Raw genomic sequence first — 17,398 nt, 5'->3', positions numbered from 1 at the left:
GGAATTTTCCAACAAGGTAAACCAAAACAAGAAGTTTTATAACTGGAACTAATCAAATAATGTCCTTATTGCACTTCCATATTCACCCGATAAACACTTGTCTCCCACACTTTTTCATCATAACACGAAACCTCCTCCAGTTTGGTTTTCTCAATTCATGAACTCCTTCTTATTCAGATAAATGTGATTGTGCCTCAGATGTTTCTTTGACAAGGGGTATGTTAGATGATTGGACTCAGCCCTGGTAAAGAGATGCTTGTGATGGGCAGCTCAGGGCAGGTGCCCCTAACACAGCTGGGGAAGGGGATGGTTTCCCCTTAGAATCAACAGGGGTCAGGTGGAGGGGATGGGAACCAGCTCTTAGGGAGGCCGTAGTTTGTGGCAGGCACTGGCTGGTCCAGGTACCCATGTAATGTTTGATCCTCATGACAACGTGGGCAAATATCCTGGTGGTGCAGTTGAGGACGACTAAGGAGCTCTAGGTCACACAGAAGGCACATGGCCAAGACCACAATGGGGTCCAGTTCACTGGAAAGCTGGATCACTCTACCCACAGGGCCACTCAAAGCAGACGGACTGGCGTGGGGCAAGAGCTGGAGAAAGGGGACCAGCCTCTCCTGGAAACACCCCAGGGTCAGCCAGGAGCAGAGTAGGAGGTAAGAGGTCAGGGCTGCTGGTCAACCTCCTCTCCCACCTCTCCCCTACTTCTGGCCCCTGCTCTCCCCCCGCAAAACCCAACCCTGCTGTTTCCCCTTCCCCAAGGCCGTCCTGCCCCATTTGAGTCATTTGCTAGGTGCCAGGGTAGGGAGGAGGTGGGCACCTGGGCCATGCCCCCCCTGAGGACAGGTCAGGATGCAGATGCCCCCCAGACCCCTGGTTCGGGGGACTCCACATGGCCTCTCTTGGGGCTCAGGGCAGACTCATCGGCCACCTCCATCTGGGCTCTGTTGGGGCTCACTCAGCCTTGGAGACACCACCCTCCATTGTAGCTGTGGGTACGAAACAGCCAGGGAAGAGGAGGCAAGCTTACCAGCAGCCAGGTCACTGAGAGGCTTACCATGGAATTGCCCAGCCATTGTCCTGCCTGGATGGTTTTGCTGCATCCTTGAGGAGGAGAAAACAAATTGTGGGATTGACTGTGAGGCACCTGTGGACAGAGGGAGGCTTGAGTAGTTGGGGCTCTGCAGATCCCTCTGAGGTGGCAGCAAATGCCAAGACCAACCTAACCCAGATTGTTTCTCTATCATCGAGTCCCCATCATCTGCTGTTTACAGACACTTAACTCCCTCCAGCTCCCTCTGCCTTCACTCCCACAGCAAGGAAAAGTCCACTTGTCCTGTTGGAGAATGAAGAGAAGATAATCAGAGGAGGGGCAGCCATCTGATCATTACAGAAACTATGGAGTCCATACACAGGAATAGAGATGGGGAGGAAGGTTCTGACAATGACCTGGGCCTGGGAACATGTGTGATAACTGGCTGATGATAGCCAGTGTGTATTGCGTGTCTGTGATGTGCAGGGCTTCTTTTTAATTTTTTATTTATTTGTTTTTCTTGAGATGGAGTCTCGCTCTGTCACCCAGGTAGAGTGCAGTGGTGCAATCTCAGCTCACTGCAAGCTCCGCCTCCTGAGTTCATGCCATTCTCCTGCCTCAGCCTACCGAGTAGCTGGGACTACAGGTGCCCGCCACCACACCCGGCTAATTTTTTATATTTTTAGTAGAAACAGAGTTTCACCGTGTTAGCCAGAAGGGTCTCGATCTCCTGACCTCGTGATCCGCCCGCCTTAGCTGGGACTACAGGTGCCCGCCACCACACCCGGCTAATTTTTTATATTTTTAGTAGAAACAGAGTTTCACCGTGTTAGCCAGAAGGGTCTCGATCTCCTGACCTCGTGATCCGCCCGCCTTGGCCTCCCAAAGTGCTGGGATTACAGGTGTGAGCCACCGCGCCTAGCCTGTAATGTGCAGGGCTCCTTACACGTGTCTCATTCGATGATCACACACAGCCCGGGAGACGGGTACCACCTTCCCATTCAAACACAGAGGAATCCACAAAAGTTAGGGAACTTGCCCGTGTTTTCACAATAGTGCTAGAGCCAGGACTTCTGCTTCAATCCCATGTCTTCAATGACTGTGCTCTACTCCCTTCAATATACAATATTGAGTCATGTATACACGCTCATGGGAAATGACTCCTCATTGCAAATCCGTGTCTCACACTCTGTGCTCAACTCTTCGTCTTGGTGAATTCACTGCTGCTGCAGCGGACAGCCTGTGTCCCCGTCGCTTCTCTAAGGTCCTCTGTCCCACAAAGACCTGGATCCTGCCAGATGCCGGCGCAGCCCCTGCTGTGGCTGCCGAGCCCTCCTGGCGCTGCCCTGTCCCCTCTGCTGTCCCCTGCTAGCTGATGGACATAGGGTGTTTCTAATTCTTCATGTAAATTATGCTACAAAGAACATCCTCCTTCAAGTAAAACTGCCCACATTTGATTTTGTTTCCTTAAGATATTCGTAGGAGTAGAATGACTAGGTCAGAGGCTATCAACATCTCAAAATGTTTTATACCTACAGCCACACTGCATGCAAATTGTACCAATTCACACTCGAACTAGCAGTACATGAAGATGCCCATTCTCTCAGTCTCACTGGCTCTCAGTAGTCTCTTCTTTAGGACAAACAAACAAACAAAAAACCATATACACAACATGTAAATTTGAGAACTAAATATACTTCTTACCAATACCAATTAGTACAAAATTTAAAGCACAAAGGTAGCAGTTGGGATGTGAAACACTGAACGAAGCAGAAGGAGGATTAATATTGTCATTTTTTGAAGAAGGAAGTTAAGAAATACTGGGTACAACTGACGATATAAGAAAGTTGTAAGTAAATTGTTTACAGCTGCAAAGTTGCTAATGGAAGACGTAAAACTGGTGATACAATGTTAGGAAAAGGTGGAGAGGAGAGATGGAGGGTACAAATAAGATGAAAATGACTAATAATGATACTATAATTACTACTAATAATACGGCTTCAGGCCCATCGCAGTCAGGGGCGGCTCCAGGCATTACCATTTCTCTTTTCTCACCGTGTGTCTCTGCTCCCTCCCTGGCACACCCACTTCCAGCAGCTGGTCTTTGTTTGCAGCCTTTATTTTCACAGCTCAGTGGTTTCCGGGCCCCCTGATGGGGTTCCACCCTCCAGCTCTCATACAAAAGCCCCCTCTCAAAAGCCACCCGCCTCCCTCTTTCCCCTTCCTGCCTTTGTCCCAGGGTTCAGACACACAGATGTCTGTCTTCTGGGGCCCCCATGCAGCAAGGGTAAAAGGGGGACCCAGTCCTGGGCAGCAGTTCACCAAGGGAGTACGCAGAGGGGCATCTGGGCACTTCTTGCTGTAAGGGACAGGGGTGACAGGAGAGGGGCATCCCTTCCCCTTGTTCCTGCTTTGTTCACTGTGAGAGCCCTTAGGCCAGGGCAGCCATCTCAACACCATGAGCCATGAGGACCAGGAGGACCAAAAGAGAGCAGAGGAGCAGGAGGGCAGAGAGAGCTGGGGCCTCAGACTCGTCCAACACTTGTGAGGAGCTGCACCCAGGATCCCATCCTCCTTGGTCATTGTTGGCCTGGCTCAGACCCTGATCTGGGGTCTCTACTGAATGTTGAGGCTAGATACTGACTGTTAGCCTCAAGTAGGACACAACGCGTCCTCCCTGGGCGAGTCTGCCAGTTGGTCAATTCCCGGAAGTGACTTTGGTTCCTAGAAAAAGCCCAGATGGCGCCTGGCCCAGTCCAACCCCTCCCCAATTGTGCAGCCCAGACAGGGAGCCCTCCATCCTGCCTCAGGGCTCTGAGCCAAGCTCACCAGATGCAGAGGACAAAGACTCTCAGCAAAGAGGCTCCCTCCATGTCACGGGCTCCAGGGCCTCCTCCTTGGGCAGGAAAAGAGGAGTTGAGACGTGTGCTCCTCCTGAGAAATCACCATTTTCATTTCATTTTTGAGAAACGGTTTTGCTCTGTCGCCCAGGCTGCAGGGCTTTGGTGCCATCATAGCTCGTTGCAGCCTTGATCTGCTGGGCTCAAGTGATCCTCCTCCTTCAACCTCCTGAGTAGCTGGGACTACAGGCGCACGCCACCATGCTGGGCTAATTTGTTCATTTTTGATTTCATAGACACAGCGTCTCCTGTGTTGCCCAGGCTGTCTTGAACTCCTGGCCTCTAGTGATCCTCCTGCCTCTGCCTCCCACAGCACTGGGGTTACAGGCTTCAGCATCTCTTTTTGGTGAAGAACAAATAAGACCATGACTCAGATTTCACAGAAATTTCCCCCCTGGGCCGGGCGCAGTGGCTCACGCCTGTAATCCCAGCACTTTGGGAGGCCGAGGCGGGCGGATCACGAGGTCAGGAGATCGAGACCAGCCTGGCTAACACAGTGAAACCCCGTCTCTACTTTAAAAATACAAAAAACTAGCCGGGCGAGGTGGCGGCGCCTGTAGTCCCAGCTACTAGGGAGGCTGAGGCAGGAGAATGGCGTGAACCCGGGGGGCGGAGCTTGCAGTGAGCTGAGATCTGGCCACTGCGCTCCAGCCTGGGCGACAGAGCGAGACTCCATCTCAAAAAAAAAAAAAAAAAAGAAATTTCCCCCCTGATTTCATGTAATTTTGGCAGCTCTATCAGGATTTCAACAGGGGAAAATCTCAGGCTGGGAGCGGAGGTGACTTGCCCAGAGTCACACAGCTCTTGGAGGGCAGAGGGGAGGCCAACATCTGGCCTTGTGACTCTGATATTGAAGCAAAAATGGGTGATTTTAGTAATCCAAAAATGTCCAGGTTTGATTCTACTTCTACAAACACAGAGATCTAAGCTCACACTCCTGTGGTTATGATCACAGTTCCACAGTGTGGCTTTTGAATCTCATGATTGCAAAGCTGGCATCACGCCACAGGCACCATTCTGCAAGGCGCCCTGCTCACTCCCCTGTCTCAGCCATGTTTCCCATTAGGGACACAGCACAGCCTGTTTCTTCTCCATCCCCCCAGGGGTCTGAACAGAGGGACAGAGGTGAGGGCCAGTGATGTGGAGTCCTATGAGGTACCTGCTCAACCTCCTGACACTGGACCCTGGGCAAGTCAGTCCCCTCCCAGGGCCTCAGTTTCCCCACAGGGCCTGGTACAAGTTGGTGCTCAGACTCAAGGGGGGTGAGATGACCTCTAGGTTCCTTGTATCTCAAAAGAAATCTTTCCCCATCGGGCCTCAGCAGCAGCACCCTGGGGCCAGCCTGGGTGTGGCCATGCCACAAGGACAGGCCGGACTCCAGGTCACGTCCCCACCTCCACCTTCTCTGATTCCTTCAAATTTCCCAAAGAGACAGGCACCCCCAACACAAACCTTCCTTCTGGGGTCCCCCAGCCATGTCTCCGCAGTCTAAACCAGAGCTGAACCCAGGGAGCTTTGTGAACCCATCTGAGCTGTTTCCCGGCCTCTCTCTGCTGTTTAAGGGCACAGCAGGAGGGAGGGAGCATCAGACTCAAGCCTGGGTGCAAATCCAGGCTCTGCCACTGCTTTCCTGTCTGATCTGAACCAGTTACTAACCTCTCTGAGCTTATCTACAAAAGCGGAATGATCCTTCCCTCATGGAGCTATTGTGAGAATAAGGAGATGGGGACAGGTCAATGGTCCCCGACTTACCGAGGAATCTTCCCCCGACAGAGACTGAGCAAGATCCAGCTGTTCTGAGCTGTGTGGATCCCACCTCCAGTTATGCATCTGTGTAATAAACAGACACGTCCTCCCACCCCTAAGATGTACCCAGGAATTCCAAAGGGAAAGTGAAAGTCACAACTTCCCAGCAGCTGGTGATCAAGTGTAGCAAACAGGATGCTCCCCAGCACCACCTTCAGTCCATCCCCGCCCTCCTTGCTGCTGCACTTACAGGAGCAGCCCCAGACCAGACATCCAGGTCTCTTTCATCCAACCCACCTGCCTCGCATCCTCAGGGTTGGGGGTCTGCTATGGTCTCAGGAAGAAAGACCTGCCACTGACAGACTGTGAGACCCTCCAGATTACTCCCCATCCTCCCGTGCACCCACACTCCCCAGATGCCTGCCTTCCGCCCGCCTGTGCCACCAGCATTTGCACAATCTCCCACACATACCAAGTGGATGCTTATTGTATATTTGTTGTAATGCTGTTGGGGGTTATTTTGTTTATGTTTTTGAGACAGGGTCTCACTCTGTAGCCAAGGCTGAAGTGCAGTGCCACAATCACAGCGAACTACAGCTTCCAACTCCTGGGCTCAAGCCATCCTCCTACCTCAGCCTCCTGAGTAGCTGGTTCTACAGCCGTCAGCCAACCGCCCAGCTAATTTTTAAAGAAAATTATATTAGAGATGGTGTATCACTATATTGACTGGGCTACTCTTGAACTCCAGGCCTCAAGTGAGCCTCCCACCTTGGCATGAGCCACCGCCCCAGGCCTGCTCTTGTTGAAGGCCATGCCTTGTGGCTTTTACACATTTGCTTATGTGGGATCTTCTGCCAGGAGCACCGACTTCCACCATCTGGAAAAATCATGCTCATCCTTCAATGACAAAATCAGGCATTGCCTCCTTTCAGAGAACCCCCAGCATCCTCCCCTGCAGAGGCCACCGCCCCATGTTCCACTCCCGAGGCACACTGGGTGGAGGGACTAGAGACCACTGCTCACCACACTTCCATGGCTAAGAAGTCAGGCAACCAGATTGCTGCTGGACTTTTGTGCTTTGCCCCAGGCAGAAGGGCCTCAGAGGCAGCTAAACCACAGAAGCCAAACTGACCCTTCCATGGAAGCCTATTTCATCCTCAGCAAACATCTCTGGGGACATCATGGCCACCTCCTCCCACCCACACACCCACACCCACACCCACACACACACACACACACACACACACACCAGTTTCTGAGGGAGGAATAGAAAGGTGATTACACAGGGACTGCACAATATACTTTGCAATACATTCCATTTGCAAATACTTCTCCATTTGATTGAATTTTATAATCATCCCCTCAATGGGCCAGGATTATGATCTGAGTTTTCAGATGAGGAAACTGAGGCAAGAAGAGAGGAAGTTGCTTTCATCCAGCAACTCAGGGAGGAGGCAAGACTTGTAAACCAAAGAGGGTCTAAGACACATCTCAGTCAGTTTAGAGGTTTACTCTGCCAAGGTTGAGGATGCACCCAGGAAAAAGACACACAAGTCACAAGAGGATCTGGGGCCCACTCACTATTCACAGGGCCTTCTGAGGGCTTCAACATTTAAATGTGTAAAATCAGGCAGGAGTGGTAGGAGGAAAGGAAAAAAGACAGGATAGGTAATGAACTGAGTGGTCACATTTTTGTGAGGCTTTGATTGACCCTCCCTGAATCCACAGGTTCCATGTGAAAGGGGGTTAGAGGAACAGTCCATTATTCATTCATCTCATGCACAGTTAATCTACATTTTCTATTAGATAAAAATAAACAGAAACTAGAGGAAGTAGGCATATGTGCATTTGTCTGAGGGTGGGCAGAAGGGTCACTTCCGGTCTTGTCATCGTTATGTACCAGTCCAGATAAGTTGCCAATTTGCATTGTCACAGTGAAATTATACAAAGTCTGTCTCAGGGTAAAAATTTGGGGACTTACAGGGATTTTCCTTGTGAGGAATTTGTGAGGCAGGCCAACTGAGATATATGTTGCCTTCCATCTTTGCAAATATCTGTTTAGAAACCAAAACAAAGGCAGATTTTGGAGTGGCTCTGTTTCCGAGCTTAACTGGCTGCACTGGCATAGTGAGTTTGGGGCCCCGAGATTTGATTTTCCTTTCACATTTTCTCTTTGTTCTTCAACATCTTTTGGAGAAAACAGTGTAGAAGCAAATGAATCTCCAGTCATGGCGTTGGTCTGAATTTTGTAACACAAAGTATTCCACCTTCTGTTTGCAGGGCTTAGAAAAAGACAGTTTTGATTTCTGGTGATGCCAAGTCAGAAAAATGAGAGAAAAACAAAAGGAAAATGTTAGTTTGGAGACTTGTAGCCAGGAAAGAATTCAGTACCTAGTCCAGATAAATTGTAGACAAGTAATAAAGCTGGAAAACAATGGACAAAGCTAGAATCTCATAACAGATGTTTTATAGTTTCTTTTAAAAGATACCTTTTCTCTCTCTAGTCCTCTATTTCTACCAAAGACAAATCAGAGTAGGATGAATTTATTCGCAAAATAAGTTTTGGTCTTATAATACTTGACCTGATTATTTGCATAAAGTACAGAAGAATAATTATGTGGCATATGGAGTCTTTTTTAAAATTTGACTTTGCTAAACCATTTTCGTATTCATAAGCCATTTCAGAGTAGGCCTTTTATAATCTTGAGCTCAGCCATGAATTTATGTTTGCCTGCAGATACCTGTATGAATTGGATGAGTTCCTTTCTTTTCGAGGCTCCATGATCACTTGGGCTTCCCGGGCCTGTTAGAAAGTGATTTTCTTTATTTACCACAGTTCAGGAACCCTGTAAAGGAACTCTATAGGCAAAAGAATTAATAAAGGACTGAAATTTATTTTCAGTCATTTCAAACAGAGCAGAATGTCGCTGTCTCCCAGGCTGGAGTGCAATGGCGCAATCTTGGCTCACAGTAAGCTCTGCCTCCCGGGTTCACGCCATTCTCCTGCCTCAGCCTCCCGAGTAGCTGGGACTACAGGCACCCGCTGCCACACCAGCTAATTTTTTGTATTTTTAGTAGAGACGGGGTTTCACTGTGTTAGCCAGGATGGTCTCAATCTCCTGACCTTGTGATCCCGCCTCGGCCTCCCAAAGTGCTGGGATTACAGGCGTGAGACACCGCACCCGGCCACATCAGCTTTTCAATTAGAGTTCTGAAAGATTTTTTTCTTAGTCCAGTGGCACAGTCTCTAACTGATCAGAAATTGGTTTTTTAGAAGTAAAGTAAAACACTTCTTGCAGATAACAAAAGTATTAAAACAGCATTGGTAAAGACACAATTGACAAGGAAATTAGGTTATTCCTGTGGCATATAACCACTTAAGATTCATAATTACTTCTGATCACATATGCTAAGACATCTTAGACTTATAGAAATCTCATAGAATGTTGGAACACATATTAATAACACATTTACATAAATATAACCCAAAGAATGTTAAACACCATTTTATATTTGTCATGCTGGACCCCTGTGCTAGTGAGCTGAGAGGGCACAACCTTGAAGAGACAGAAGAAAAGACCTGGAGACAGCAGGAGAGACAAGAAATCCCCTCCTGTTTGTCAAATGCATGCAGGTTATGTGATATTTTTCCCAGAGCAACCTCCACTTAGCAACCTCTGCCAGGAAACCTTCACCTAGCCCAAAACAAAAGAGCTTGGTTCCTTGCATGGCCTCTGATCCAAGGAATGTGCCAGGGCTGAAGTGTTCTTTTTTTCTTTTTCTTTATCTTTTTCTTTTTTTAGACAGAGTCTCACTCTGTCGCCAAGGCTGGAATGCAATGGCACGATCTCAGTTCACTGCCACCTCCGCATCCCAGGTTCACATGATTCTCCTGCCGCAGCCTTCTGAGTAGCTCGAATTACAGCGTGCACTACCACCCCTGGCCAATTTTTGTATATTTAGTAGAGATGGGGTTTCACCATGTTGGTCAGGCTGTTCTGTAACTCCTGACCTCGTGATCTGCCCGCCTCAGCCTCCCAAATACTGGGAGTGTTCTCCATAGGTATGATGTAAACATCTGGATTAGCCTTTTTGTTCAGCCGGGAACCCTGAACAAAAATTCACCAAGGAATGTGCGGTCATTCTCAGAAGATGCTTGAGTTATAGCTGCCTGACAGGACATGCCAAACGTGCGCTCCACCCCAGCATACCTTTGAATGGCCCTCAAATTCTCACCACACTGTTTTTCTGTGGTTTCCCTAGGGCCAGCTTTGTGGAAGAGCATTGCTGCCAAACAACCCAGCAGCAATATAAGTGCAACAAAGGATTGTGAACACAATTGCAATTACACTAGATACACAGCTCCTCCAGTGTCTGGGAGTTGATTAAACCATGAGATGATAGGACCATAAGACAAAGACTCAATGGCTGGACTCTGGGTATCTAATGCCAGCAAAGCCTGTGTTATGTTATGAGAGTAATGAGGGCGACATACACAACATTTTGTTTTAATTAATGCACAAGTTCCACCCTGGGCAGCAGGTATATGGTTTCAGGTTATGTCCCGGATCACACAATTTTGCAGAAGAACACGCCTGACTGGGTGCTTTCTTCATTGAGAAGAATAAAAGGATGATGAGTATCATTGAAGGCTGCAGCCATGTGTTTAGCCAGGGCATCAATTGCCACTCTGCAATTACGGTTGCCACTTCAGATGTAAACATGGCCAAAGGGTAGAACCACCAGGATGCATGTTTCTGGTGATGTCTAGCTTCTACCGTTTCCCAATAATTGAGGGTTGTGTCTAAATGGGGCACTTTATACTCTAGCCATTCAGGATGCCACCAGGTGCACCTGCCAGTCCAATTGAATGGCAAGTAGGGCCAGGCATGGGTGCCACATGCCTATGACGATCCAATGGGGAGAGGTAGGCACCCACATGTAGCTACTTAGTCTACATTCCAGCTGTCATTGCTTTAGCCAAGGACTTGGTGAAATTGTTGTACAGGTAGCCACCCCACATTGTGGGTATTAGCCAACAGCGTGCTGCCATTTATCGATTAATACAAAGTTACACAACCAACTGCCTGTATTTGTACTGCAGTCAGCAGATGCCTAGCCCATCACATACAGCATACCTGACGTGACATTTACCTGTTCACAAATTGAACTGAAAACTTTCTGTGACTGGGCATAGTGGCTCATGCCTCTAATCCCAGCAATTTGGAAAGCCAAGGTGGGTGGATCACCTGAGGTCAGGAGTTCAATTCTAGCCTGGCCAACATGGTGAAACCCTGTCCCTACTAAAAATACAAAAATTAACCAGGCATGGTGGTGGTGCATGCCTGTAATCCCAGCCACTCAGGAGGCTGAGACAGGAGAATTGCTTGATCCTGGGAAGCAGAAGCTACAGTGAGCTACAGTGTTTTGTTTCATTTTCTGGACCATCCTGTTTCCCGTAAAGGAAGTGATTTCCTGAAATCTCTCAAGTGTTCTGAAAATGTGATTTTCTTCTTCACTTTCTCCCTGTTGGCTCAAGATGAATCACAAAACTCCAAATACCATCAGCATGTGTTGCCCAAGTCCCACCTGTTCTATGGCTGATAGCCACAGGGAGCTGGGTCTGGCGAGGCCGATGATGACCGACTGTAACCCACATCAAGGACTAACATGCTCCCGAAACAGACCCCATGTCTGAGAATTTGCAAAAGCTGCCCTGAAATGTTGTCATCACAGAGAGTGCCCCAGTGTCCTGTCCAGATATCCCTCCCTCCCATGAGCTGGAGAGGATATTTGGCATCAGACAGCTGGTAATCACTTTCCCTAGTTTTTGGCTTCATGACTCAGTTTTCTTGCTTGTAGAATAAAGCTCATCATAGAATTTACCTCTCAGAATTCCTAAGAGAATAAATTCAGGCAGGGTGGGGAATATGCGTGGCATATAGTAGATGCTCAATAAACAAGAATCAATTTTTCTGAGTACTCACTCTGTATACAGGGCAGTGAGCAATCATGGTGTCTGCATGATCTCCATTTGTAACTGCAGAAAACTTCAGCTGCTCACTGCTTGCAAAGGCAAATGAACAAGGATGAGAAACAGTGAAAGGAAAGTGACTTCATTCCAAAAGCCCGTATCAGGGAATGAGGTCAAGCTAGTGTCTTAAAGAAACCATTTCAGATTTTGAGCTGAGGGCAGAGGTTTCAAAAGGGAAACTTGATACGAAAGCCATGCAAAAGTAGTGAAGAGGTGCCAGTGTACGTGACTTGTCCAATGACCATCTTGAGTTACTGCCCCATCTGGAGTGTGGACTGGGGGCATCTCCGGGACAGCCAGGTTGAAAATTCACTGTGGCCTTGAGGTAATTCCACAGCTTCCTGGATGGTTTCAAGATTTCTTCTTTGGGGGAATTTCAATGTAAGGTTTTTCTATTTTCCATAAGTGTTGGCCGGCTAAGAAGTAAACAGAGACAGTACAAAGAGAGGAATTTTACAGCTGGGCTGCCAGGGGTGACATCACATATCAGCAGGATCATGATGTCTGCCTGAGTCTCAGACCAGCAAGTTTTTATTCAGGGTTTTTAAAAGTGGAGGGGATGTAAGAACAGGGAGTAGGTACAAAGATCACATACTTCAAAGGGCAAAAAGCAGAACTACTAATAAAGATCTAACAAACATCACATGCTTCTGAAGGAGCAGGACACAGGGCAAAAGCAGAGCTACTGATAAGGGTCTATGTTCAGCGGTGCACATATTGTCTTGATAAACATCTTAAACAACAGAAAACAGGTTTGAGAGCAGAGAACCAGTCTGACCACAAATTTACCAGGGCAGAGTTTTTCCCCACCCTAATAAGCCTGAGGGTACTGCAGGAGACCAGGGCGTATATCTCAGTCCTTATCTCAACTGCATAAGACAGACATTCCCAGAGCAGCTATTTATAGACCTCCCCCCAGGAATGCATTCCTTTCCCAGGGTATCAATATTAATATTCCTTGCTAGGAAAAGAATTTGGCAATATCTTCCCTACTTACATGTCCATTTATAGGCTCTCTGCAAGAAGAAAAATATGGTTCTTTTTGCCCGACCCCACAGGCAGTCAGACCTTATGGTTATCTTCCCTTGTTCCCTAAAATCACTGTTATTCTGTTCTTTTTCAAGGTGCACTGATTTCACATTGTTCAACCACACATGTTTTACAATCAATTTGTACAGTTAACACAATTATCACAGTGGTCCTGAGGTGATGTACATCCTCAGCTTAAGAAGATAACAGGATTAAGAGATTAAAGTAAAGACAGGCATAAGAAATTATAAAAGCATTATTTAGGAACTGATAAATGTCCTTGAAATTTCCACAATTTATGTTCCTCTGCTGCAGCTCCAGCCGATCCCTCCATGTGGGGTCCCTGACTTTCCACAACATCACACCTGGAATTTCCAAGAAATTGCATGATTAAATAAAATACAGTGCATGGGAGGGGAGATCCTGCTAGAAAAGGAGAACAAAGATTCGCACATTACTAAAAGCAAAAGAAGAATTGGACAAAGAGAGGAGACCAAAAACAAACAAAAATAAATCAACTCTTAAAATGGGATACTTGGTTACATTTTCATCTTCTCTGTGCACTCTCTACTACTCTTGATGTTTCTCCTGTGCCCATGTACAGCTCAGAAACAGACTTAGACAATGAAATAATTTCCCCAAGGCCACACAACTGGCATGGCTTCCCTTTTTGTTAGAGACAGGATCTCACTCTGTTGCCCAGGCTGGAGTGCAGCAGCAGAATCAAACGTCTGGGCTCAAGTGATCCCCAGACTTCAGGAGCCCAAGCAGCTGAAACTACAGGCATGTGCCACCATGTCTGGCTAATTTTTTAACTTTCTTGGTAGAGATGAGGTCTCATGATGTTGCCCAGGCTGGTCTTAAACTCCTAGCCTCAAGTAACCCTTCTGCTTCAGCCTCCCAATGCACTGGAGTTGTAACTGAGTATCCCAGCATTGAAATGTACTTTAACATTATTTTTCTTTCTGTCTTCGTCTCACAATGTAGCCTTAAAATGTACTTCAAAACTCCTTTTCCCTCCCTTTCCCACCAAGTTCTCTTGTGCACAGTGTTCACTTACCTAATGATGTGGGTGCATAGAAATTCAAAGAGCTAATTTTGAAAAAACCAGGCAGAGATAACTGAACAATGAGATCGGGAAGGGGAACATCATACACTGGGGCCTATCATGGGGAGGGGGGAGTGGGGAGGGATTGCATTGGGAGTTATACCTGATGTAAATGACGAGTTGATGGGTGCTGACGGGTTGATGGATGCAGCACGCCAACATGGCACAAGTATACATATGTAACAAACCTGCACATTATGCACATGTACCCTAGAACTTAAAGTATAATATAATAAAGAAAAAAAAGTGGGCAAGTCAAACTTCTTTTTAAATCACTGTATTTCATCATGAAGTCTATAAAAGCAACATCAGAAGAAAAAAAAGAAAAAAAGAAAAAGAAAAAACCAGGAAGAGAAACCCAGCTGCAAAATTCTCTGGCTTAGGGGAGGTTACCAACAATTAATCACCACCAACAGGGTAAAGTCCAAATGATGCCAGTTGGACCTCCTGACGGGCTATTTCTCAAGACAGCCATTGGAACAAGACACAGACCTGCACCCTCCTGCACCACTCCCACACACCTCCGATTCCAGTGTTCCCTTTCTAAACTCCTCTCTCCAGCCTAAAGTAGAAATGATCTTTTAAGAGCATGAGCCTGACCGTTCCACCGCTGTGAGCACTTGAATGAAACTGCTTTCCCTTCACCACAACTCACTTCTTGTGTTTTTGGCCACTGAGTGGTGAGCAGCTGGACTTGAGCCAGTTACAGCATTAAAGGAGGGAGCCAACCCACCTAGCCTGGTGGTTGGTGGTTTTTCATCTATTGATCCTCACGATTCAGTGCTTAAATTACAGACACGTTTTTATTTCTAAGACAGATGATGATAGACTCACAAGACAAAACAGCACAGCTGGAAAAATTGTTGCAAAACTAGCAGAGAGAGGCCCCACAGACTCTTTGCCCAGTTTCCCCTGATGGTCCTCCAGTTCATCTGATGTAGGAGCTGGACTGGGCTTGTCTGGAAACTCAGTCTCGGCTGCCTGAAGTAGTCACTTATTCATGCGCTCCCTTAGAAGGGATGACAAGGCCTTAGGAGAAGTCAACATCAAAGCCACCTCCAAGTCATGGTCAGCCCAAAGGAGATGGTCACAAGCAGAATTCAGAAGGAGGAAGAGACTTAGAGCCAAGGGTGGAGATGGAACTGAGGGGTGGGCCTTGAGTTAGTTAGGTTGCCAGTGTCAGGCTGCCATAACAAAGAGCTCCCAAATACCAATATCTTCAATCAACAATATAGGAGATTGCCGAACTGAGACATTCACACCAACGTTGCTAGGAAGTTTCAGTGGCAGGTGGTTTTGCTCCCAAAGGTCGATCAGGGGTCGCCATTCAGAGGGAGTTGCTGTTTTCCACGTGGAAGCCGGTGCCCACCCACACATCCCAGCCCAAAGAACAGAAGAGAACACGGAGCACAAGAATCTTCCCCTTAAGAGAAACACCTACAGGTTTCAGACATCACTGCCCTCACCTTCCATTAGCCACAGTTTAGGAAGAAGGCCCCATGGAGTTGGCAGGGAGACTGGGCAGTCCTGTGCCCTGTGGAAACTCAGCAGCTTGATGATCAAAGACGAAAAAAAAGAGAAAGGAAATAAAAATGGGTAAGATGCTCAATTTTATAACTTTTAAATTTTCATCTTTTGCCACATGGAGAAACTGAAACAGAAACCAAAAGTCACAACTTCTCAGCAGCTCGTGATCACACAAACCCACTAAAGACACTGCTCGCCAGCACCACCTTCAGCCCAGTCCCACCCTCCTTGCTGCTGCTCCTTGCGGGAGCAACCCCAGACCCGACATTCCAGAACCTTCTCAGTCAACCCACCTGCCTCGCATCCTCAGGGGGGTTTGCTATGGTCTTCAGGAAGAAACATCTGTCACTGACAGGCTGTGGGACCCCCCAGTTACCCCCCTCTTCCAGTGTCACCCACACTCCCAGCATGCCTGCTTTACTCCCCGCCGTGCTATCGGCATTAGCACAATCTCTCAGACATACCAGATGCTTACAGAATACTGAACTCTATGACTGTTTTTCAACGCCATGCCCATGTGACTTCTGGACATTTGCTTATGTGGGTTCTTCTGTCTGGAGTACTGGCTTCCACCATCTGAAAAATCATATTCATCCTTCAGAACTCAAGTGTGGCATTGCCTCCTTTAAGAAGACTTTCAGTATCCTCCCCTGCAGAGTCCACTGCCCCATGCCCCACTCCCATGACACCTCAAAAGGAGGGACCTAAGTCCACTGCTTGGCCACAGTCTCACAGCTGAGAAGTCATGCAGCTGGATTGCTGTCAAACGGTTCTGCTTTGTCCGAGGCAGAAGGGCTGGAGTGGGGCTGGACAACGGAGGTCAACCTGGCCCTTCCAGGGGGTCCTAGTTCATCCAGGACAAATGTCCATGGGACATCCTGGCCACCACCCTGTACACACACACCAGCTTTTGAGGGAGGAACAAAAGGTGATCGCACAGGAACTGCTCGCTGTAGCTTGCAATGCATTTATTTACTTCCCCATTTGGATTGCAGTTTTATGATCATCCCCTCAGTAAACCAGGATCATGATCTGAGTTTGCAGGTGAGGAAACTGAGGCAAGGGGGCAGGGCAGTGGCTTTCATCCATCAACTCATGGAGAAGCCAAGACTTGTAAACCAAAAAGCGTTCGAGACAGTTCTCAATTGGTTTAGAGGTTTATTCGGCCAAGGTTGAGGATGCACCTGGGAGAAACAGACACAAGTCACTGTAGGATGTGGGGCCCACGCTTTTTCCAAAGAGAATGTTGAGTCCTTCAGTATTTAAAGGGGAAAAATTGGGCAGGAGGGGACAGAGGAAAGAAAGCAAGAGGGAGGGAAGGTAGTGAGATAAGCAGTCCCACATTTCTTCTGAGGCTGTCACTGGGCAGGTTGAGGTTCTTGACTTCGCTGCCCAAAGGTATTTGAGAGCATGTCCAAGAATAGGCAAAGAGGTTTACTGCAACGTGAGAGTGTGCTCTGAGAGGCAGAGCAGCTGCTAAATGTGAAACACAGCCCCTAGTACCTTAAGTGGAATTCCCTTTATAGGAGCTGGGCATGCATATTCATAAGGTACTGGTGAGGTCAAGTGTGCAAAGGTAGACCTGGGATTGGCGCCTGTGATCAGCGTCTCTCTGCTCCAATATGCATTGCAAGTATCATTACCCCATACAATCTCCACCTAGGGGTGTGTTTTGTACTATTAAAGTGAGGAAAACATCAGTAGAAACTAAACCTTGAGCCTCATTGCACAGGCAGGGCCAGGGAGAAGTCCCTAGCTCCCCCAAGGCAGGAATTGGTAGCTAATAGCTTCTTGGGCTTTTGGTGCTGATTGGCTGGTGACAGGGAATCTACAACTTGAATAAGGGGCTTCCTTCTCTCTGTCAGGCATTGTAGGTGTCAGGAACTTGGAACCATCGGGCAGTCTGCTGGCATCCTGTAGGACCACGTGTTTTGCAGAAAAAAATTAGGAGCTGATGCAGGAGGGTGCAAGGGATGTGAAAGGAAACTGTGGGGAGACACACAAGGGGACAAGTCAGTGCA

General features: G+C 47.7%; 1 protein-coding gene across 12 annotated transcripts in view; it reads right to left on the bottom strand.

The window, feature by feature from the left end:
• LOC126963736 (apolipoprotein L4-like) overlaps nucleotides 1-17,398 on the bottom strand; it is a 48,295-nt gene that overhangs the window by 8,194 nt on the left and 22,703 nt on the right. The window contains exons 1-3 of one of the 12 annotated variants that reach the window (XR_007729200.1): nucleotides 5,686-5,920; nucleotides 3,863-4,272; nucleotides 1,058-1,147 (exon numbers count right to left, since the gene is read on the bottom strand). Coding sequence is in view for 11 of the 12 variants with exons in the window: in XM_050806313.1 (XP_050662270.1) it covers nucleotides 1,031-1,247 (217 nt within the window). In the remaining variant the exon portion in view is untranslated. The other 11 variants (XM_050806315.1, XM_050806317.1, XM_050806316.1 and 8 more) reach the window with 11 other exon arrangements.

Source organism: Macaca thibetana, chromosome 10 (genome assembly GCF_024542745.1).
Source record: "Macaca thibetana thibetana isolate TM-01 chromosome 10, ASM2454274v1, whole genome shotgun sequence".
Taxonomy (NCBI): domain Eukaryota; kingdom Metazoa; phylum Chordata; class Mammalia; order Primates; family Cercopithecidae; genus Macaca; species Macaca thibetana.
The sequence above is the reverse complement of the archived record's forward strand: the minus strand, read 5'-3'. Positions and strand labels throughout refer to the sequence as shown.